At 45.1% G+C, this 22,347-nt stretch overlaps 1 protein-coding gene and 1 long non-coding RNA gene across 5 annotated transcripts in view; one reads left to right on the forward strand and one right to left on the reverse strand.

The window, feature by feature from the left end:
* LOC121273312 (tensin-2-like) overlaps window positions 1–22,347 on the reverse strand; it is a 242,753-nt gene that overhangs the window by 36,465 nt on the left and 183,941 nt on the right. For all 4 annotated transcript variants that reach the window (XM_041180441.1, XM_041180442.1, XM_041180443.1 and 1 more), the window contains 5 exons: window positions 14,367–14,427; window positions 13,892–13,967; window positions 7,921–8,050; window positions 5,513–5,578; window positions 5,003–5,119 (listed from right to left, as the gene is read on the reverse strand). In XM_041180441.1, coding sequence (XP_041036375.1) covers window positions 5,003–5,119; window positions 5,513–5,578; window positions 7,921–8,050; window positions 13,892–13,967; window positions 14,367–14,427 — 450 coding nt within the window. The remainder of the gene's footprint in view (window positions 1–5,002; window positions 5,120–5,512; window positions 5,579–7,920; window positions 8,051–13,891; window positions 13,968–14,366; window positions 14,428–22,347) is intronic.
* Window positions 1–22,347, forward strand: part of LOC121273314 — a 97,895-nt gene that overhangs the window by 15,901 nt on the left and 59,647 nt on the right. The gene's annotated exons all lie outside the window — the stretch shown is intronic.

The raw sequence follows: 22,347 nt of genomic DNA on the forward strand, positions 1-22,347 counted from the left end.
TTTAAATCAGAGGTTACAATGAAGTGTCTGCTCGGAGGAAGGAAAATGTTTGTTTTAAGTGATTTGTAATTGTATGTTGGAGGGACTGGGCAACATGGTGGGTTGGGCACTACCCTGCCATCTGAGTTTGAATTCAGCCCAGGCTGGTGTGATCAAAAGACTCCTTTGTTTGCTGCCTGCAAGGCTTCTTTTTGGACTTGTAACTTGGTCTTGAATGGGCAAAGGCCCATTTACCCAAATCTCCCCTAATTGGAAATCTTACTCAGACAGGTTCCTAGGTCTCCATTTTGAAGAGGAGCAGGGGAGTTCTCCTTGGTGTCCTGGTCAATATTTATCCCCTAATCAACATCACAAAAACAGATTATCTGGTCATGAATGTGAAATTGTCCATTTTGGCAGGAAGAATAAAAAAGAAGCATATTATCTAAATGGTGAGAGATTGCAGAGCTCTGAGACGCAGAGGGATCTGGGTGTCCTAGTGCATGATTTGCAAAAGGAACAACGAGTAATTAGGAAAGCTAATAGAATGTTTTCTCACAGGGACATAAGTCTTTGGAACTCTCTTCCTCAAAAAGCGGTGGAAGCAGAGTCTTTGAATATTCTTAAGGCACAGCTAGACAGAATCTTGATAAGCAAAGGGGTGAAAGGTTATCTGGGGTAGGTGAAAATGTGGAGTTGAGGTTACAATCAGATCAGCCATGATCTTATTGAATGGTGGAGCAGGCTCAAAGGATCGAGTGGCCTACTCTTGCCCCTAATTCATATGTATGGTCATTATCACATTGCTGTTTGTGGGAGCTTGCTGGCGCAATTTGGCAGCCTCAGTTCCTACATGACAACAGTTATTACATTTCCAAAAAGTACTTAATTGGCTGTAAAACACGTAGAGATGTCCAGTGGTTATGAAGGGTGCTATATAAACACAAGTCTTCCTTTTTCAGGCTGTTGGTGTGTGTACTGGAAAAGTCTAGTAGTAGGAGGTGCTTTCCTGAGTAGGAGCTTCATTTTGCTGTATCTGAGTGCTTGATGCTGATACCCAATGCTCAAAATAGAAAGGCTTGCATTTCCCAACGCTGACATCCTTTATCTTGCAGAGCACAAATAAAAAACACAAGTTCCCCTGTAGCAAGCTGCCATGATTCCTTCAAACCACCAAATCAATCTTTTGATGACAACAAATCATCTGTGGTAAATGAAAGTGAAAACTCCTTCAAAAGAGTGTGGCCATCTGGTTAAGCCACTTCGGTGAAGTTTGAGATGCGATGTGGGGGGCTGATTTTCACTGCATGGTGTATGGCAGTTCAAAATGGTTCAAAGTTGGTGCCAATCTCATCAGGAGGGTAGTATAATTAAATGGTGGCTAATTTCTGGGATAAGCTCCTTTAAAGAACTGACCGTGGCACACACTTAGTTGTAGGGGCAGAAAATTGCACACAAATGAAATTTAAAGGGATAGGGAGTGTCACAATCAGGTGACAAGAAGTCTGAAAAGCTCTTGCAAAGACATGAAAGGTGTGTCAATCCATTTCCAAGGCTCAAGGAGCAGGAACTACGAACTCTTAAGGTTGGCACATCCCCAATTTGCATCCCTCCATCCTTGGTGGTCGTACCTTCAGCTGCCTGGGCCCTAAGCTCTGGAATTCCCGCCATAAACCTCTGACTCTCTCTCCTTCAAGATGCTCCTTAAAACCAACCTTTTTGACCAAGCTTTTGGTTACCTGTCCTAATATCTCCATATGTAGCTCAGTGTCAAATTTTGTCTGATAATGCTCCTTTGAAGTGCCATGGGATGTTAAAGGTGCTATATAAATACAAGCTGTTTTGATGGCATGAATGTGTAGCTAAGGGACAAAGCAATCAAGCACTTGATCTCTATTTAATGGCTGCTAAAAAACCACTCTACCACCTTATGGCACCAGAGCTGCAATGGCATAGATGACCCAGACCCTGTGGAGCTCCCTACAGCCATTGAACGATAATGCACCATGAGCTTCAAGAAATGGTAAATAAGGTAATGGTGACTACTAACGAATAATTTACGAACACTAACAAGTATTACACTTAGTCAGACATTCATATATCTTACTGGGGCTGCTGAGTCTTTCTTTGAGAATTTCTGTGGGTCTGGATCACTTGTAGACCAGGTAAGGATGACAGATTTCCTTCCCTAACCAGGTAAACCAGATGGGTTTTTACAACAAATTGAAAATGGTCATCACTAGATTTAATTCCAGATTATCAAATTCAAATTTCGCCATCTGCTGTGGTGGGATTTGAACCCAGGACCCAGAGATGTTGGGTATCTGAAGTACTGGTCGAGTGACAATACCACTATGCCACCACATCACCTCAGCCTAAACTGGCAGGCATCCCCTCATTGGTTCTCTCAAAAATCTCAAGCTAGGAGAATTCCCATTGGTAATGCTCCTCAAGGCAGAACAATTGGTACAGAGGCTCATGAGAACTGACTGGCAGCAGGAAAGAAAATGATGAGCATTGGGCCAGTCATAACCAAAACAAAAAAACCTGTCTGAGCATTACTGTTGTTCTCTAAAATGGCAAATTATGGATCTCTGTCTCCGTTTCCTGCACTGCTGTATCCCACAAACCAGAGCAAATGAGCAGACTCAAAAATCAGGGTTGGAATGTGGAATGGGGTCAACAGTGACAGGACAACATCCTTACTTCTCCAATTGTGACTGTTCTAAGTTAGTAAAGACTCATGGGAAAGGCAAGTCAAGAGGAAGAACTGTGTGTTCAAAGTACTGCGTTCCTGCTCATATTAAAATATAACTTTATAAAAATTACTCCTAAACAGTTTGAAAATGGTTGAATTTCTACCATCACTCATTCATGCCTTCGTTATCTCTAGATTCTACTATTCCAACGCACTCTTGGCTGGTCTCCCACATTTTCTCCTCCTTAAACTTGAGGTCATCCAAACCTTTGGTGCTTGTGTCCTAACTCATACCAAGTCCAGTTCCCCTATCATCCATGTGCTCGCTGACCTACAGTGGCTCCCAGTCAAGGAAAGTATTGTTTTTAAAATTCTCATCCGTTTTAAAATCCCTCCAAGCTCTGGCCCCCTCCCTATCTCTGTAATCTCTTCCAGCCTTACAACCCTCTGAGATATATGCACTCCCATAATTCTAGCCTCTTGAGCATCCCCAATTTTAATTGCTCCACCACTGGTGGCCATGCCTTCAGCTGTGTAGATCCTAAAGCTCTGGAATTCCCACCCTACACCTCTCTACCTCACTCTCCTCCTTTAAGACACTCTTTAAAACCTACCTCGTTGACCAAGCTTTTAGTCATCTGACCTATATCTCCTTATGTGGTTCAGTGTCATACTTTGTTTTATAATGGCCCTGTGAAGCACCTTGGGACATTTCATTACGTTAAAGGTGTTCAAGCCCAGTTGGTGAAGCCAAAACCACGACACGGGGCTTTTCTTTATTGAGAGAGTTTATTGATTTGTTCAGTCTCACAGCTCTCCATTCCACCCAGTGCCCCAGCTGTCCCCTATTTATACGTGCTCAAAGAACATCAATACCCATCACTGTTTCCCTTAACCTTAATAATGTAATTGACAAGACATTAACAAAAGGTGTTCTCTAAATATAATTTGTTGTTCACTGATGATGAGGAGTTACTTCCAATCTAGAATGACTCTATTCATTTTAATGTAAGCTGTGACTTTGGACTCACCTGATCCAGAACAGACTGGCCCTTGGCGAAACACACCACAGTTATGAAGCATTCCCAATCTTATCCAACGCATTGACAGTGCCTTTTTAATTGGCACGTAGTAAAATGTTTTCCGCAACTGAGATTTAGGGCTTTTCACAGGCTGGCAGCTTAGAATAAGAACTAGCTGTTTGCACTGCTTGGACTTTGAAACAGTCTAACAGACGTGCCTTGGCTGTGTGACATGAACCGGTTCTCAGGCATTTAGATAGCTTCAGCCCTATTGAGCTCAGCTGCACCCGGAACTGCAGGGATTACAAGATTAGAAGATTGCGACAATGCCATTCTTTACAGGGGCATGACTTGCTTGTGTGCAATTTTTTCACCCACTTCTGACCTTGTGCCAATCTGATTAAGACACAAAGCAAGTTCAGAAGCAGGAGAAGCAGAGATGGGGGAGGTGGAGGGCAGGGGGTGGGGTATGAGCCAGAGGGGCAAAGTAGCTCCAAAAAGCTGGTGGCAGTAGATTCAGTCAATGTACAAATTGAGGTACACTGAGATACACAAACTGAAATAATTCTGTAGGTTTGTGATATTGCCAAGACCTATGATTCCATGAGGAATTTATTAATTTTGCCCTGTTATTTTCTTGGGTTCAGGGGAATACCTATATCTATTTTAAAAATGCCTGTTCTATTGTGTCAATTCTCTTAATTAGAGAAACAGACTAATTAAAATGCCAGAGGTTACATTGACCAGAAACTGAACTGGACTAGCCATATAAATCCTGTGGCTGTAAGAGCAGGTCAGAGACTGGGAATTCTGCAGTGAGTAACTCACCTCCTTATTCCCCAAAGACTGTCCACTATCTACAAGGCACAAGTCAGGAGTGTGATGGAATATTCACCACTTGCCTGGATGAGTGCAGCTCCTACAACATCCAAGAAGCTCAACACCATCCAGGACAAAGCAGCCCACTTGATTGGCATGCCATCCACCACCTTCAACATTCACTCCCTCCACCACCGATTCACGGTGGCAGAAGTGTGTACCATCTACAAGGTGCACTGCAGGAATTCACCAAGGCTCCTTCGACAGCACCTTCCAAACCTACGACCTCTACCTACCACCTTATGTGGCTCGGTGTCATACTTATTATTATGCTCCTGAAAAGTGCCTTGGGGACGTTTTGTTACGTTAAAGGTGCTATATAAGTACAAGTTTTTGTTGTTGTTGAACCAAGCTTAATGAAGAACTTGATGAGCACAAATGAAGACAGCAACAAGCAAGCAAATTCTGAATTCCATTCCAATACCTTCCAAGCCATCCTCATGGTGAAGGTTGAAGTTCTCATAAGAATCCCATCGGATTGTGGGATCAGATGTGTTGTAATCCACAGTCACTGTAGAATCATTCCTCAAATGGTCTCCATCTGTAGATGGGAAGAGGAGAAGAATTGAGTGCTGCCATTAATATGCCCTCATGAAATTGGCTAGCTGACAGATCCACTTGCCCACAATAAGACTGATTGACCAACAGAGATCTGCCCGTTAACTGAGACATGTATATCTCACTGAAGAGATCCAACTATAATCTGGCATCGAATTCGGCTCTGACAAAGGGAGTACATGTGACACATTGAAAAAAGAAAGATTTGCATTCATACAGCGCTCTTTATGGCCACTTGTCATTCTCTTCCAAGATGCTGATGGACATTCTGGGCAATTTCAAGCCTTTCTGTTTGCATTTCAGATTTTCAGCATGCATAGGTTTTTTATAAACGGCTTATTGTTTCCAAGTTCCCAAGTGTTACTAAATTCCTTACCTTTTGTTTTTTCTGGGCCTGAAGAGAAAACAAACTCTACTGCGGCATCTCTTGGAAACCTGTCATCTAAGAAGAGAGGAGAACAAGAGTCATCACTGATAGTTCAGTTGTACATCACAATTTTGTTTAGTCACTGAAAATTTGCAGCATATAGAATCCTCACTAACCTTGAATCAAACTTGATGAACACCCTCCCTCTTGTGAGATTGCACACGTTCTCCACTTTTAAATTACTGTCAATGCTTCTCACCTAATCCTTAACCTTGTGGTCTGTGTATTCTATGCTCAAACATTCAGACTATAAAGACATTACACTCTGCCGGAGCCAGGACTCCATTACATTAACATAGGTACACAGAGTGCTCCGACACAGTGAAGATTTTAAGACATTCAGTGTGAGATAAGCAATGAACACAGCAAGAATATGAACCACATGCTCCCATTGGAAGATTTCTTTTTATAAAACACAAATTTAATATTTGTGGGTTTAAAAGCTGATGTGCTCTCCACTCTAAGATTACAGTCATTTAAGTTGCTGTACCTGCCTCATATCTTGGAGTGCAATATAAATGCTTTCATGCAACATTTTTTTTTAACAGAGCTCATTCTATTCTGCGACTCCAGCCAGAAGGGAAGGCTCCGCCGTTTTCATTGTACCACAAAAGTCCACTTCCTTCCTGAAGTGGCTGTGCTGAAGTGTTAACAGTGCTGGTGACAGGGGCGGGGATGGGATTGGCACAAACTCATGGAAATGGCCTCAATCCCAATCTGTGGTAAATGGCGTTCAATGCCGCAGAGCAAAATACCACTTTTAGAAGACAGGCGTGGGTTTATTTTGCACCACAGGACAGCTTTTAGCGCTTCTATGCAATGAACCACTTTGAAATGCAGTAGCAGTTATTTTGTAGGCAAATGCAGCAGCCATTCTGCGCAAGGCAAGATCCCCACAGCAATGAACCAGTTAATAAATGTGTTTTTGGTGTTGTTGTTTGAGGGAAGACTGTTAGCCAAGATACCATGAGAATTCCTTGCTCTTCTTTGAATAAACGCAACATGATCTTAAACGTCCCTCAAACAGAACAGGCAGACAAAACCTCGCTTTAGTCTTTCATCCTTGGAATAGCACCGTGGCAAACAAAGCATTCCCTCAGTAACACTCAATAGAACACCTCGCATTTCTAAAGCACTTGATAACTCCTCTCTAAAAATGTCTCAAAATGCTTCACACAAAATGAACTACTTTGGACCGAGCAGTGTCCATTGTTATGCAGGTAAAGCAGCAGCCGTTGTGCGCACAGCAATGTCTCGCAACACCGGTGAGTTAAAATGACTATTTTCTGACAGTACTGTTTGAGGGGGAAACGTTGGCCATGACACTAAGGAGAACTCTTTTTCAATAGTGTCCTAGGATCAACCTAAAAAAGCAGATGCGACTTTGGCTGTCTTATTTCAAGGGCAAAACTGCCTACTGCTCCTAATTCGTATGTTCATGTAGAATATGTGCTCAAGTCTAGGAGTGAGGGCTTGGATTCATAAACTGCTATCATTCAGCCAAGAGGACACTTGTGAGCTTTAGTTCCCCAAGGTCAGCCACTGGTCTAATCCAGGCTGAGGCTTTGCACTTCTTCATTCCTAAGGAGGCCCTGAAAATCCAGTCAGGGTTACGATGGTAACTTGGCACATATCCAGGTTGGGGAGTACAAGTCCCACCATCTTTCCCAGATTTGTCCTAATTTCTTAGGGGCTACCACCTACCCATCCCCACCTCAGCTCCTGCCTCGAATCACCCGCCCCGGTGTGGATGGACCTACTCCAAGAATTTTGCTCTCTTGAGGCCTAAGTGCAACTCTCGCCAGTGCTCAGCTGGGAAGAGATCTGTTTGAGGCCTTTAGACTTCAGGAGCTCTAGATACAAGGTAGTGAATGCTAGGGATAATGGATTACCTCTGCCGCTTGGAAATGGCCCCCTTTGAAGTAGAAAAGTGTTTACTAACTTTTCTTTAGACTAAGACCCTTGGTAGGAACTGGAGCACAGCAACTCTGGGATGAAACCTTTCAGGTACTGCTGACCCAACCTGACTATACTAATAAACTTTTTTTCTGCAATTTTAGTCCCAGAGAAATAAATATGGGATCAATGGTTAGGAGGATAAGCATTGGTAGCGATAATTAAATGAACTCCTTGGGAATGTCTTACCAGAGAAGGCAAGATAAAGGGAGAAAAGGATCTTAAAATTGGCCGGATAACCTTTCCTTTCAATTCAAAACCAATTTGGTCCTTAGTTTGTGTCTCTATATGAGCGAGGCATTAAGCATAATATGATGGGGCTGAACATGGAGCATTTCAAGTTTTGCTCCACAAGAGCAGGGCAGATAGGGATACTGTTGTTCCTGAAAATTCCCACTGACCTCCGTAAGCATCATCCAGTTCATCCTTTCCAAACCACAGTTGGGTGCCATGGATAGCACAAGTATGGAACTGTACTCGGAAAACAACGTCGCGTTCCGGGTTTTTGTATTGCTTATGGTAACATTTCACCTGAAAAGGCAAAGATGGAAGAACATGTCTAAGACTGAGCCACTGACTGGGTATTACCAATAGTTACAATCATAAAAACGGCTGGGGATCCCAGTTGCCTTGACACTGACCTCTAAACCGCAGGGACCTGGATTCAACTATCGAAGGCTGTATCTGCATTTCTGCCCCAAATACCAGAGAGAAGATGCAACTCGATGATCTTTGGCTGGTGATAGGCAGCAAATCACAGGGTAAACTTTACGAGGCGCTGATCTCCCAAGCCTCGCTTGATGGAAGTGTCATCAGGAGAACAGGGGGCAAAGGTCAGTGCACCTGACTCTCAGTGCTTCCAACTTCTGGGGAGTGTCATGATTCCCTCCACTCCTTGGTCCCTTTACCATTCTTTGGCCAGGAGCAAGGCCACGCAAAGTTCACCCTGTGGGGCTAAAAGAATCATCCTTTCTTCTGTGAATGCCTCTAATTCTCTCCAGCATTTCTTGGTCAGAATTTCCAGTGTCAGGGACGAGATCAGAGTTGTACAGAAGCAAGACAAAGAAATGTCTTTCTCAGGGCATATAGGCTGTGTTTTTTCAGCCTGGTGTTGCCAGGTGCCAGCATGGACTCAATGGGCTAAATGGCCTCCTCCTGTGCCAGAATGGCGCTATGACTTTGCCCACTGTACAAAGAGGATCCCAGAGATCATCTGATTTCTGACTCTCTGGGATTGGATCCACTACATCAGAAGCACAGTGGGCTAGATCTTCTGCCCGTGCAGTTGATTGGTGGAAACTGCAAACGTGCAAGATTGACAGACAGGAGAAAACCCAGTGTCCTGTGCATTCACATTTCTCAAGTTCTCTATAATTCTTGACAGATCAGTACTTGTTTCTGTATACTGATCAAAAAAAGGAAAACCGTGGTTGGCCAATGATTGTCCTGTTTTACTGGGGGAACTGAGACTGTGGGCTGAATTTTTGGGCCCTGCTGGGGATGGGACCGGAGGCGGACAGGGCCCAAAAATGCTGGCGTGCCGGTTTCCTGGCACTGGCCATTTTTGCGGAGATAGGTTCATGGCTGGTACAGCTACCCGTCCCCACGGAGCAGGCAGCCAATTGAGGCTTGTTCAGGGCCTAGTTAAGACCACTTAAAGGTTGTTGCCTGGAATTTTCTAGGTGGCCTCAGTTTCCCGCACTGGCAATGGCTAGTTTAGCTGCCTGGAGGCAAGCGCCCAGTGGCAGGCAGGGCAGGGAATGCCAGCACTCCAGGCAGGCCTAAGGGCCCTCTCTGCCTGCCTGGGTGCGAAAGCAGCTCCAGGCTGCCCTGTAGAGGGGCTTCCCTCCCTCCCTCCGCCACCAGTGGTGGCCCAGCTGCTGAAGCTACTTTTTACCTCAAGATTTAGAAAAGTCGTTGAGAGGACACCTCCATTTTGAAGCACCCTCTCCCTTGCTTACCTTCCATTGCAGCCTACAGCTCCTCACAAGTTGGAAAACCTCCGATTGGCTCTCCAGCTTTGAGGGCCCGCCCACCACCCTTATTTGATCACAGAACCCGTCTCCATGGCAATTAAGGGGATACCTCTGTGAAAGTTACATTGAGTGACTATTCCACTCCCCAGGGCAGGTTTGGGACTTGGAAACAGTCCCAATTCCTGTTTCCCATCCCTGGAGGGAAATCCAGTCCTGTCTTTTCAAAGTTAGGCCAAGGGGGTGGGGTTCCTTGGGGACTGTATCAGGATTTACAGAGGGTCCTCCACCCAGAAAAGTTTGAAAGCCACAAATACAGAGAGTAAGATACATGAGTATCGGCAAGAGAATCAGAGCAAACAGAGTGCCAAATGCACTCTTTGTTTTGTCAGTTCAAATGGTGCAAGCAAAGTTTGAAGCTTGAGTTGGCTTAGATTCTTATGGAAAGTGCATTTTCCATGATAATTCCTAGAAGTCAGGGAACACATTTTCAGACTGGCCCCTCAACAGACTAAATGGATGGGATTAAGGTTAGTTATGGTAATGCAGATCTTTTACGTGCTCGAACTTTCTGAGACTAACAGCAGGGGGCTTGTGCTGGTAAACTTAATGGACTAGCCTTGGCAAAGCCCTCCCCTGTTTGAACAGGCCACTGGTACATGAAGAACTCATTCAGAACGACTCGGCCTGTGGCACACCTAGCTGGGAAGCATCAAATCGTTTGATGTAGCAACCCATTAAGCACTGCAGCTCGCCATTAACAGGAGAGTTATATTGGCAGCAGAATGTGGACCAGTGACACAAGGGAGACATGGGGGAGGGACAACACTGCTCCTAAATCAATGCAGTCACCCAGGTCCCTTTCAATCTGCAAGTGAGGGAGAGGTGGAGTAAAAGCATTCCTCAGATTTGCACACAATTCTTAGGAGGCCCATCAAATGTCATTGAAACTAAATTGGGAGCAATTGTACCACCCAGGAGGTAAAGTGGCAGAAGACCAGTAAACATCCCATAATCTCATCCACTATTCAGGTGTTTTTCAGGGGGACAGTAGCCCAGATCTTCTCAGATCCATCAATCTAGCATTGCTTCTTCTGTCCAAAATGCAGGCATCAGGAATGGCACATAACGAAGGCATCATGGCTGCTTGCTGGATAATAGCTATTGACATGCATAATGATGTTTCTGCATTCAAATAGAAAGAGACACTTGCATTTCTATAGCGCCTTTCATGACATCAGGATGTTCCAAAGCATTTTACAGCCAATGAAGTACTCTTTGAAGTGTAGCCACTGTTGTAATAGAGGAAAGGCAACAGCCAATTTGCGCACAGCAAGCTCTCACAAACAGCAATAATGACCCAGATAATCTGTTTAGTGACTGACTGAAAGATAAATATTAGCCAGAATTCTGGGGAGAACTCCCCTGCTCTTCTTTGAAATAGTGTCATGGGATCTTTTAGATCCGTCTGAGAGGCCAGACAGGTCCTTGTCTCGTCTGAAAGATGGCAGCTTCAACAGTGCAGTGTTCTCTCAGTACTGCCCCTCCGACAGTGCAGCACTCCCTCAGTAATGCCACACCGACAGTGCGGCGCTCCCTCAGCATTGCCCCTCCGATAGTGCGGCACTCCTTCAGTACTGCCCCTCCGACTGTGTGGCGCTCCTTCAGTATTGCCCCTCCGACAGTGCGGCGCTCCCTCAGCACTGCCCCTCCAACAGTGCGGTGCTCCCTCAGTACTGCCCCTCCAACAGTACTGCCCCTCCGACAGTGTGGTGCTCCCTCAGTACTGTTTCTCTGACAGTGTGGCACTCCCTCAGTATTGCCCCTCCAACAGTGCAGTACTCCCTCAGCACTGACTGACCATCTGACAGTGCAGCACTCCCTTGGTACTGACTCCAAAAATACAGCACTCTTTTGGTACTGACCCTCTGACATGCTGCATTCCCTCAGTACTGACCCTCTGACAGTGCAGTGCTCCCTCAATACTGACCCTCTGACAGTGCGGCGCTCCCTCAGAACCTCCCTTCCAGCATTTCGCGCTCCCTCAGTACTGTTTCTCCAACAATGCGGCGATCCTTCTGTACTACCCCTCTGACATTCCACGCTCCCTCAGCACTGTTTCTCCGACAATGCTGGGATCCCTCAGTACTGTCCCTCCGGCATTTCGTGTTCTCTCAGTACTGCCCCTCTGACAGTGCGGCATTCCCTCAGTATTGCCCCTCTTACATTTTGCACTCCCTCAGTACTGCCCCTCCGACAGTGTGGCACTCCCTCAGTACTGCCCCTCTGACAGTGTGGCACTCCATCAGTGCTGACCCTCTGACAGTGTGGTGCTCTCTCAATTCTGGCACAGGAGTGTCAGCCTAGATTATGTGCTCCAGACTCTGGAGTGGGGCTTGAACCCACAACCTTCTGGCCCGGGAAGTGAGAGTGCTACCCACTGAGCTACAGCTGCCATCACTTGACCTAATTAAATGCAAACTCCTGCTGCTCCTTTAACTGTGGCGTTGCTATGAGGAGTCCTGGTCCCCACACAGGTGCCTTCTGTGACACTTTGCATTCCGACAAACCCAGCCATGTTCGTGAAAGCCCTGCCAGCATGCCCAGTTGTGGCTTAAAGCCAATGCCACTTAGCAGTTGCAAAATAGCATTCACCACTCCGCTGTGTGCACTGTAAGCTGCCTAATGGGACAGATGTGCCTAGGGTGGCTCCTAAGCACCCATTAGCATGAATGCTTCATGCTATGATAACTTTCATTTTTTTGCAAAGTGAGATGTTGTGCCTAGGTCGGACCACAGCCAGAGGGTACCACTCTATCCCAACCTATGTTGAGAAGCAGAGGCAATGAAAAGCTGATCTCCTCCAAAAGACCAGGTAGATGTGCAGCTGCCTATAAATGCGAGCCTTGGATACTGGCAGATAGGCAAAAAAAAAAGCCTCAGGTGTTGTTATGCCTACGTTTGTTGACCCATCCCCTTTTCCCAAATACACCCTGCATTGTATTCGGAGCTCCCTTAAAGAATAACCGTCCTTCTCATTGAACATGGCACTTTTAAGTGGCAGCAGAAAGGCTAAAGAACATGGGCATCGACAGACAAATCAAAAATCCAAAGACTGTCCAGCAAAACCGCTAATGCATGGAACAAAATGCCTAGCAAAATATGATTGCAAATGTTAAAAAAAATCCTAAAACCTTTAAGCAGCAATATAATCACCCCCTTTAAGAAGTTAAACTGAGCAGTCAAGGTCTCCTTGGGTGCCGGTTTTATAAGGGCAATGGTGCCCGGCCCGGGCAGAGTCTTGGCCTACGTCGCAAAACAGGGCATGGGGCTTGCATTAGCAAATGCCAATGACACTGGAGCATGCCTGGTGTGTAATGTCACCTTCTGTCCCCCAGCACAAGAAGGCAATCACACTGTGGGTCCGGTGAGCTTTGGCAACCCACACACTTTGAGGCTCTTCTGGAAAAGCTGGGGGGGAACCAAGCTTGAGAAGCAAAATGGTCTCTCCCTGCTTTGACCAGAAGCTCAGGAATGAGTCTAGAGTGTTAACATTGAAAAGAAACAGTGTCGTAGAGCAGAAGGATCTCTGGGGGAGAAACTGGTCCTTGGTGTGCCCATCTTTTGGGCAAAAAAAATTAGAGTTTAGATAGCGAGGAGGGGACAATTTTCCCCGACAGGTGGTGAGTGCCTAATGTACCTGAATATGCTAATCAGAGGCCTAAGGCCTGTTTTAGGAGCCATTCTGCAAATGTGTATCCACTGTGTTTGTTCTGTCCTGTTAATCCAGGTTTACAGTGGCCTAATAGGTGGTGCATAAAGTGATCCGATGGAAAGGAAAATTAAAAACTTGCATTAATACTGCACAGCAATACTGTGGACCTCTGACCCCCTCTCGTCCAGTACTTACCTGTCAGCAATGGCTTGACCCCCTCTCCAGTTCGATTTGCGCTCATCGCTTGCCAGCTGTATGTAGCTGAAGCCTGAGGCTAAATTAGCAGCGAGCCTTGAGCTGAAGGCATGCATTCCAGGCTGGTCTCTGGCACAAGGCCACTTTCTCATAAAGATACAAGAAGGCTAACTCACAAAATTTAAGGGTGTCAATTAGAAGGGTTAACGGTGTCAGTATCCTGATATTAAAGCAGTCTTGCATTTTTAACAATTAGTGGAGTCTGCAATATAACAATTAAAATAATCTCTGGAACAATGATTAAAAGAGGCAGTGTAACAACAATAAAAGATATAGAATGGGTAAAGGGTATTGAAGGTTGTGTCATCATCATTAATGTGATCTGTATATGATGATTAAAGGAGTTTAGAGTGTACAACTGCCATCTCACAACTGACCACTTCCAAAGATGATTTTTTTCTCTTGTCCACTCCTTGATCTGGAACTCACCATGATGTCTCCCTTCAGCAGTAAGGCTGGCTCGATTGAGATGCATAGCTTCTTACACCCGGGGCCTTGGACGCTGCTGTAGAAAAACAGAATGAGGAAGCATGTATTTGTTAAGCTCGCACAGAAAGGGTGTGGGCACATGACTGACAACGCACAGGTGGGCATCGTGCCACCAGCATTGTCCAGCACGGTGCCAACCAAATCATGCAACTGATGTGATCTTTGAGCTTCAACTTAAAGTCAAAAGCATCTGGGGCCTGCCTACGAAGCAGCTTGCTGGAATCATTACCCTCTGGATGAGGGGGCTGCTATGGTAGATTTAAGATAGGTTTTGACGCATAAACCAAGGAAAACATCTGTACAAGAGTTTTTTTTAAAACAGCTTGCTAGACTGTCTTCTCATTATTCAGTGAAACATCTCTCTGAGCATTTCCTGTCTGCAGCACACATAAACAAACAGCAACAAGCCACTTACTAGATTCCTGATGTGTAAACAAGTTGCATAGACTGATAAATCTTCAGGAATGGGTGGTATCCTGTAATTAAGCAGAAATCCATTCATCTCCATTCTCCATGGTCAAGCAGAGTCAACATTTCAGCTTCAATGATCAGCAGATCAATCAAACAGATAGGAAAGAGTTTGGGGCAATTCCAGAGGCACAACGCACAGGGAGAGGATATGAGGGACCTTGCTCATCCAAGCAACACCATAAACTAGACGTGTGTCAGCCTTGGGTTGCCCAGTCAGATTTATTATTGGATGTTTCCCCAGTTAGGAGTGACTACAATGGGATAAATGCTCAAGATAAAATTCAGATCAACCCATTGGCTGGCCTTAAGAGTTAGCCAATATGAAACATTGGAAGCTCCACCATTGGCTACCAGTTTATACTACAAAGTATTCACAACCCAAGCAGCCCGTGCCGGTGTTTAAACTCTGCACGAGCCTCCTCCCACCCCTTTTCATCTCACCCTATCACCATATCTTTCTATTCCTTTCTCCCTCATGTGTTTATCTAGCTTCCCCTTAAAGGTATTTATACTATTTGCCTCAACCACTCCCTGTGGGAGTGAGTTCCACATTCTCACCACTCTCTGGGTAAAGAAGTTTTTTCTGAATTTCCCATTGGATTTATTAGTGACTTTCGTAACAGCAAACAACAGCGGTATCTTGCCAAGCAGAACCATGGACCACACATGGAAGTCCATGGTTGCCGATGCTCTCTTAAGGCATGGTACCTGAAGAGAGAGAAAGAGAGAGTGACCATCTTATATTGATGGCCCCTGGTCCTGGTCTTGCCCACAAGTGGAACATCTTCTCTATGTCTACCCTCTCAAACCCTTTCACAATATTAAACACCTCTATCAGGGCACTTCTCAACCTTCTCTTTTCTTGACAAAAGAACCCCTATTTCAGTTCATCGGCTGCTGAAACCCCCATCCATGCCTTTGGTACCTCAAGACTTGACTATTCCAATACTCTCCTCGCAGGCCTCACATCTTCTACCCTCATTAAAATTGAGCTCAGCCAAAACTCTGCTGCCCTGTATCCTTATTCATACCAGCTTCTGTTCACCCAGCACCCCTGTGCTCACTGACCTACACTTGCTCCCAGTCCAGCCACGCTTCAATTTTAGAATTCTCATGCTTGTCAAATCCCTCCATAGCTTTAAAAACAAAACACTGCGGATGCTGGAAATCCAAAACAAAAACAGAATTACCTGGAAAAACTCAGCCTCCATAGTTTTGCCTGTCCCTATCCCTGTAACTTCTTTCAGCCTTCCAATCCTCTGAGGTATCTGCACTGCTCCAACTTTGGTCACTTGAGCATCCCTGATTGTAATCAATCCACCATTGGTGGCCATGCCTTCAGCTGCCTAGGCCCTAGGCTATGGAATTCCCTCCCTAAACCTCTCCACCTCTCAAGTCTCCTTTAAAACCTACCTCTTTGACCAAGAAGATTTTGGTCACCTGTCCCTAATATCCCCTTCTGTAGCTCGGTATCAAATTTTGTTTGATAATCACTCACATGAAGTGCCTTGGGACATTCTACTACTTTAAAGGTGCTATATAAATGCAATTTGTTGTTGTTGGCTGCTCTCAGCTGAGATGACAGACAGTGTGATCTGCAGCAATTTTCTGGAGCTCAGAGGGAGAGACATCAGCCAGACTTCCTGCTCCTCATGATGAACCAACAATCCTGGCTATCAGGTATATTGGCACGCGCTACATGCTTGGGCCTAACAGTGATACCCTCCCCTTTGCCATGGTCAAATAGCACACTGGCACTCATTAGTCACTTGGAGGAGGTACCATGGGCTCATTCTCTGGCGTGAGTCAGTATCTTTTGGAGAGGGGTAAGAGGAGGGGATGTGAGGAGGAGGGGGTTGGGTTTAAATCATGCAAACAGGCAGGTTAAATATGAGTAAACACGATAAAAACAAATTGTTCAGGACCCAGTCAGAGAAAATGGAACATCCTTATCTTGTGTTGTTTTTAGACAGAGATCAAGTACTTTAACCGCTGTAACTAAGGGATTAACCATATCAGAAGCAAAGTGTGGGAGAAACAGCAAACAAGCATAGTCCACCTGCTGTCTAACAGATGGTGTGGTCACTACTTGAGCCAATGTTAGCACAGGCCCAAAGCCAAAACAGGAACCATCCGAAATGTTGTTTTATAAGGAGTGTTGGCATAGAATTAATGGGCCAAATAGCCTCCTTCTGTGCCATAATGACTGTGGGGATTGAAGGGAGTGGGTACAGGATGCTCCCCAGTGCAATTAGTGCACGTACATTCCCATTATCAAGGATATATCAATGATCATCTTGTTTTTTGTCATTTCAATCTATCCCAACAAGTTGCTTTACAAGTTTTGGGTACATTTCAGTCCTTTAAGGGTTGACTTTACAAGTTCAGGAGAGAGGAAAACATGAAAGAAAAGTGGCTTTGTGAAGTTAGCTTGGCTATCGCTCGATTTCCTTATGAAGTTAAACAGGAATCTCTCAAGAACTTTACCTGAGATTGCTAACTAGGTTTTTTTTGCCTGTTGCCCAAGAGTCAACATTACCAGCTGTTACTCAAATGTCCAGCACAGGAACAAGTCATTTGGCCCATACCGTCTGTCCCAGTCTTTGTTTATTTTTATTCACTCACGGGATGTGGGCGTCGCTGGCAAGTCCAGCATTTATGGCCCATCCCTAATTGTCCTTGAGAAGGCAGTGGAGAGCCACCCTTGTGAATACAATAGTTAAGAGTCAACCACATTACTGTGGGTCTGGAATCACACGTAGGCGAAGCCGGGTAAAGACGGCAGATTTCCTTCACATTAGTGAACCAGATGGGCTTTTACAACAAACAGCTGTTTCAAGGTCACCATTACTGATACTCGCTTCTTATTCCACTTTTATTTCTTTATTTTCATTCTTTCACAGGACGTGGGCGGCGCTGGCTACGTCAGCATTTATTGCTCATCCCTAATCGCCCTTGAGAAGGTGGTGGTGAGCTGCCTTCATGAAGCACTGCAGTCCATGTGGTGTAGGGACATCCACAGTGCTGTTAGGGTGGGAGTTCCAGGATTTTGATTAGCTGAATTTAAATTCCCCAGCTGCCGTGATGGGATTTGATCTCCTATCTCCAAATTATTAGTCCAGGCTCTGGCCACTAGGACCAGCAACATAGTCATTATGCTATCATACGACAACAGCCCATTTAAAACAATACTTTGGTCATAAGGCACTTTTGGACATCCTGAGTTTGTGAAATGCGCTATGAAATGCAAATCTTTGTTGGGGGGGGGGGTGGTGATAACGCTTCCTCTTTCCTGCATTCCTTAGGCTCGACTGCAAAATTTCGGAGTGTTTGCAGGAAAAATTTAAGTCCACATCTTGCAGCCTGCTTTACATCATACCCTCCCCTCTGATGTACGGCAGGTCTAAAGCCAGCAATGAAACAATGTCGCCAACCAGCCTGAAGTGAAAGCTGGGTCTTGTTTAGGATCCAGCTGTAAATTCAGATTCCTGAAACACACAGTTGTTTCATGGTCCGACTGAACCTCTGTTGTTGGATCAGTGTGAAGAGCTCGGCTATTTCCTTATCTAATTACTTCAAAAGTGGCTTGGGACAACATTAAACTGGCTGGGGCAAGGAGTCTCATTTGCCTCACTGCTGTGCAGTCTTGGCCCGCTGGCATGTTTTCACAGGTATTCTGATACAACGCTGTACATATGCTGACCATGGGGAGAGATGACTGTAAACAGTGGTGGTGGGGGGGCACTGAATTCAGTCAAAACATCAAATAACGCAATCGAATCACACGGTTTAAACAAAAGTAAAATTGAGAATCCTAGGGGATGGACCAGAAGAGGAAAAATGAGGGAATTCAAGAAGGAATGGTTAGATGATGTCAAGCTTGCGAGTTATAGGATGGAGGAAAAACTGAGGCCCAAGAAAGGGATTAGTTAGACTAAGAGAATGTGTTGTGCGTTCAACAGAATGAGGATGTAGGGTAGGCGCCCTCCCATTCTGGCCTCTTGCGCATTGTCGATTTTAATTGCGCCACAATTGGTGGCTGTGCCTTCAGTTAAGAATGGCTGTAGAGTGTTTCGTATGCGAGACCAAGGCAAGGAACTTGGGGGCAGCTTTAGCAATGGAAGAAATACAAGCTCCATATAAGAACATAAGAAATAGGAGCAGGAGTAGACCACTCGGCCCCTCGAGCCTGCTTTGCCATTCAATACGATAATGACTGATCTTGGGCTTCAACTACATTTTCCTGCTCGCTCCCCATATCCCTCAATTCCCCGAGAGACCAAACATCTGTCTATCCCAGCCTTAAACGTGTTCAATGATGGAGCATCCACAGCCCTCTGAGGTAGAGAATTCCAAAGATTCCCAACCCTTTCAGTGAAGCAATTTCTCCTCATCTCAGTCCTAAATGATCGGCCCCTTATCCTGAGACTGTGCCCCCATGTTCTAGATTCCCCAGCCAGGGGAAACAATCTCTCAGTATCTACCCTGTCAAACCCCTTCAGAATCTTGTAGGTTTCAATGGGATCATCTCTCATTCTTCTAAACTCCAGAGGGGATAGGCCCAATCTACTCAGCCACTCAAAAAAGGTTGTTGGAGGTCAGTCATCTCAGCTCCAGGACATCACTGCAGGAGTTCCTCAGGGTAGTGTCCTAGGCCCAACCATCTTCAGCTGCTTCATCAATGACCTTCCTTCCATCATAAGGTCAAAAGTGGGGATAGTCGCTGATGATTGCACAATGTTCAGCACCATTCGTGACTCCTCAGATTCTGAAGCAGTCCATGTCCAAATGCAGCAAGACTTGGACAATATCCAGGCTTGGGCTGACAAGTGACAAGTAACATTCGCGCCACACAAGTGCCAGGCAATGACCATCTCCAACAAGAGAGAATCCAACCGTCAACCCTTGACATTCAATAGCATTACTATCACTGAACCTCCCCACTATCAACATCCTGGGGGGTTACCATTGACTAGAAACTGAACTGGACTAGTCATATAAATACTGAGATGGTCAGAGGCTAGGAATCCTGCAACGAATAACTCACTTCCTGACTCCCCAAAGCCTGTCCACCATCTACAAGGCACAAGTCAGGAGTGTGATGGAATACTCTCCCCTTGCCTGGATGAGTGCAGCTCCAACAACACTCAAGAAACTTGACACCATCCAGGACAAAGCAGCCCACTTGATCCGTACCCCATCCATCATCAACACACAGTAGCAGCAGTGTGTACCATCTACAAGATGCACTTCAGAAACTCACCAAAATTCCTTAGACAGCACTTTCCAAACCCACGACCACTACCTTCTAGAAGGACAAGGGCAGCAGATAGATGGGAACACCGCCACCTGGAAGTTCCCCTCCAAACCACTCACCATTTTGACTTGGAAATATATCGCCGTTCCTTCATTGTCACTGGGTCGAAGTCCTGGAATTCCCTTCCTAACAGCACTATGGGTGTATCTACGCCACATGGACTGCAGCGGTTCAAGAAGGCAGCTCACCATCACCTTCTCAAGGGCAATTAGGGATGGGCAATAAAAATGCTGGCCCAGCCAGTGAAGCCGACATCTCTTGGTTGAATAAAAAACGTCCTCAATCCCAGTGACTAAGTTAGTGAACCTTCGTTGTCCCACCTCCAATTCAAGTATATACTTTCCTAAATGCAGAGACCAAAACTGCACATAGCACTCCAGATGCAATCTCAACAAAACCCTGTAGCAAGACTTCTTTATTCCTGTACCTCAATCCCCTTGCAATAAAGGCCAACATGCTATTTGCCTTCCTAACTGCTGCACTTGCATGCTAACTTTCTGCATTCTTTGTACCAGCACATCCAAGCCTCTTTGGACATCAACACTCACAAGTTTCCCACCATTTAAAAAATATTCTGCTTTTTTATTCTTACAACAAAAGTGAATAACTTCACACTTCCCTCCATTATACGCCATCTGCCACCTTGTTGCCCACCCACCTAACTTGTCTATCTCTTTGCAGCCTCTTTGTCCTCCCCACAGCTTAAATTTCCACCTAGCTTGGTATCATCAGCAAACTTAGATACATTACTCTCTGTCTCTTCATTTAAGTCATTAATATAGATTGTAAATAGCTGAGGCCCCAGCACTGATCCATGCGGCACTCCACTACTCACTGTCTGCTGACTTGAAACGATCAGTTTATGCTCACTCACTGTTTACTGTCTGTTAGCTGATCCTCTATCCATGCTAATATATTACCCCCAACTCCAAGAGCCCTTATTTTGCTTCGCCTTTTGTGTGGCATCTTATCGAATGCCTTTTGGAAATCCCGCTACATTACATCTACCGGTTCCCCTTTATATACCCTACTAGTCACATCCTCAAAAAACTCCATTTGAGTCCAAAAGTGATACTGAAACCATAGAGGTTTGCAGTACAGAAGGAGGCCATTCAGGATATTGGTGAAGCCGCAGCTGGAGGCCTGTATGCAGTTCCTGTGTCTTTACCGAAGGAAGAACATAACTTGCCCTAGAGAGTGCAACGAAGGATCACTAGACTGGTTCCTGGGGTGAGGGAATTGTCCTTTGAGGAGAAATTGAGTAGACTAGGCCAATATTCCCTGGAGTTTAAAAGAATGAGAGGTGATCTCATTGAAGCACGTGAAATTCTTAAGAGGCTTGACAGGTTAGATGCTGAGTGGATGTTTCCCCTTGGCTGGTGAATCTAGAACTCAGGATCACAGTCTCAGAATAAGGGGTTGGCCATTTTGGACTGAGACGAGAAGAGATTTCTTCACTCAGAGGGTTCTGAATCTTTGGAATTCTCTCACCTAGAGAGCTGTGGATGCTCAGTCATTGAGTATATTCAAGACACAGGTCGGTAGATTTTTGGACACTAAGGGATATGGTGTAGGACGAGAAAGTGGAATTGATTCAGAAGATCGACCATGATCTGATTAAATGGCAGAGCAGGCTGGAGGGGCTAAATGGCCGACTCCAGCTTCAATTTACTATGTTCTTATATTCAGCCCATTATGTGTTGGCTATCTGCTAAATCAATCCAAAAGCAATCTAATGCCCTTGAGCTCTGTATTTCCCTCGACTCCAAGTATTTGTCCAATAAAAATGCCAATTGATGAAGGACGGAGGGTGGAGCCATCGTATGTAAGAGATAAAAGTTGAGGTCATTGGTTTGATTTGTGACAAAGCTGCAGAAACCATTTCAAGAATTGGAAACAATGGGATTTTCGTTGCCCTACTAAAGGGTGGAGAAAGTTGCCGATTCAGTCAGTGCACTGGGAAAGGATGGGAGGGGGTAAGCTCTGCAGATGTGGGATTGGAAGTAGGTGGGAGATTGTCGAGTAGAAACAGCAGTAAAATGATGGCAAAAGTTTCACAGTACAGTGAGGTTGACCCCGCTGTGAGCTTTGCTGGCCTGTTCAGGGAAAACAAGAAAAGAATTTTCCAGAGTTCAGGAGGTTATGAGATTTGAAACAGTTCTCGTGAGCTGAATAAACACAGCAACAAGCCGCCAAAGGTTTGATAATGGGTAAGGTCTTAAATGCAGAACAACTTCCTGTTTTCCAGAAAATCTGCATGTTAACACTGTACAATATCAATGACAATATTGAAAAATGTTTAAGTTCCTAATTTTGTGGAGAATTCGATGGCAGTGTTCTTGTGGTATGTGTTAAAGTGGTGGTATTAAATTTCAAGGATTGTGCTGAACTCCATCCACATTATTATGATATCACGGAGAGATTATTTAAAAGAGCTGAAATTTTGTCATATTAGGAGCAATGTTCCTGTGCTGCAAAAGAATATCTCTGAAGAGATTTGCACTGGCTGCTGGAATCCAGGAGTAACTTGTCAGTTTAATACCTTGCACATTATTTTTTCTTCTTTGCAAATTCATTGAACTGGCCGTGGCATCTCTGCTGCTAGGAG

The sequence above is a fragment of the Carcharodon carcharias genome, chromosome X, assembly GCF_017639515.1.
Source record: "Carcharodon carcharias isolate sCarCar2 chromosome X, sCarCar2.pri, whole genome shotgun sequence".
NCBI lineage: Eukaryota > Metazoa > Chordata > Chondrichthyes > Lamniformes > Lamnidae > Carcharodon > Carcharodon carcharias.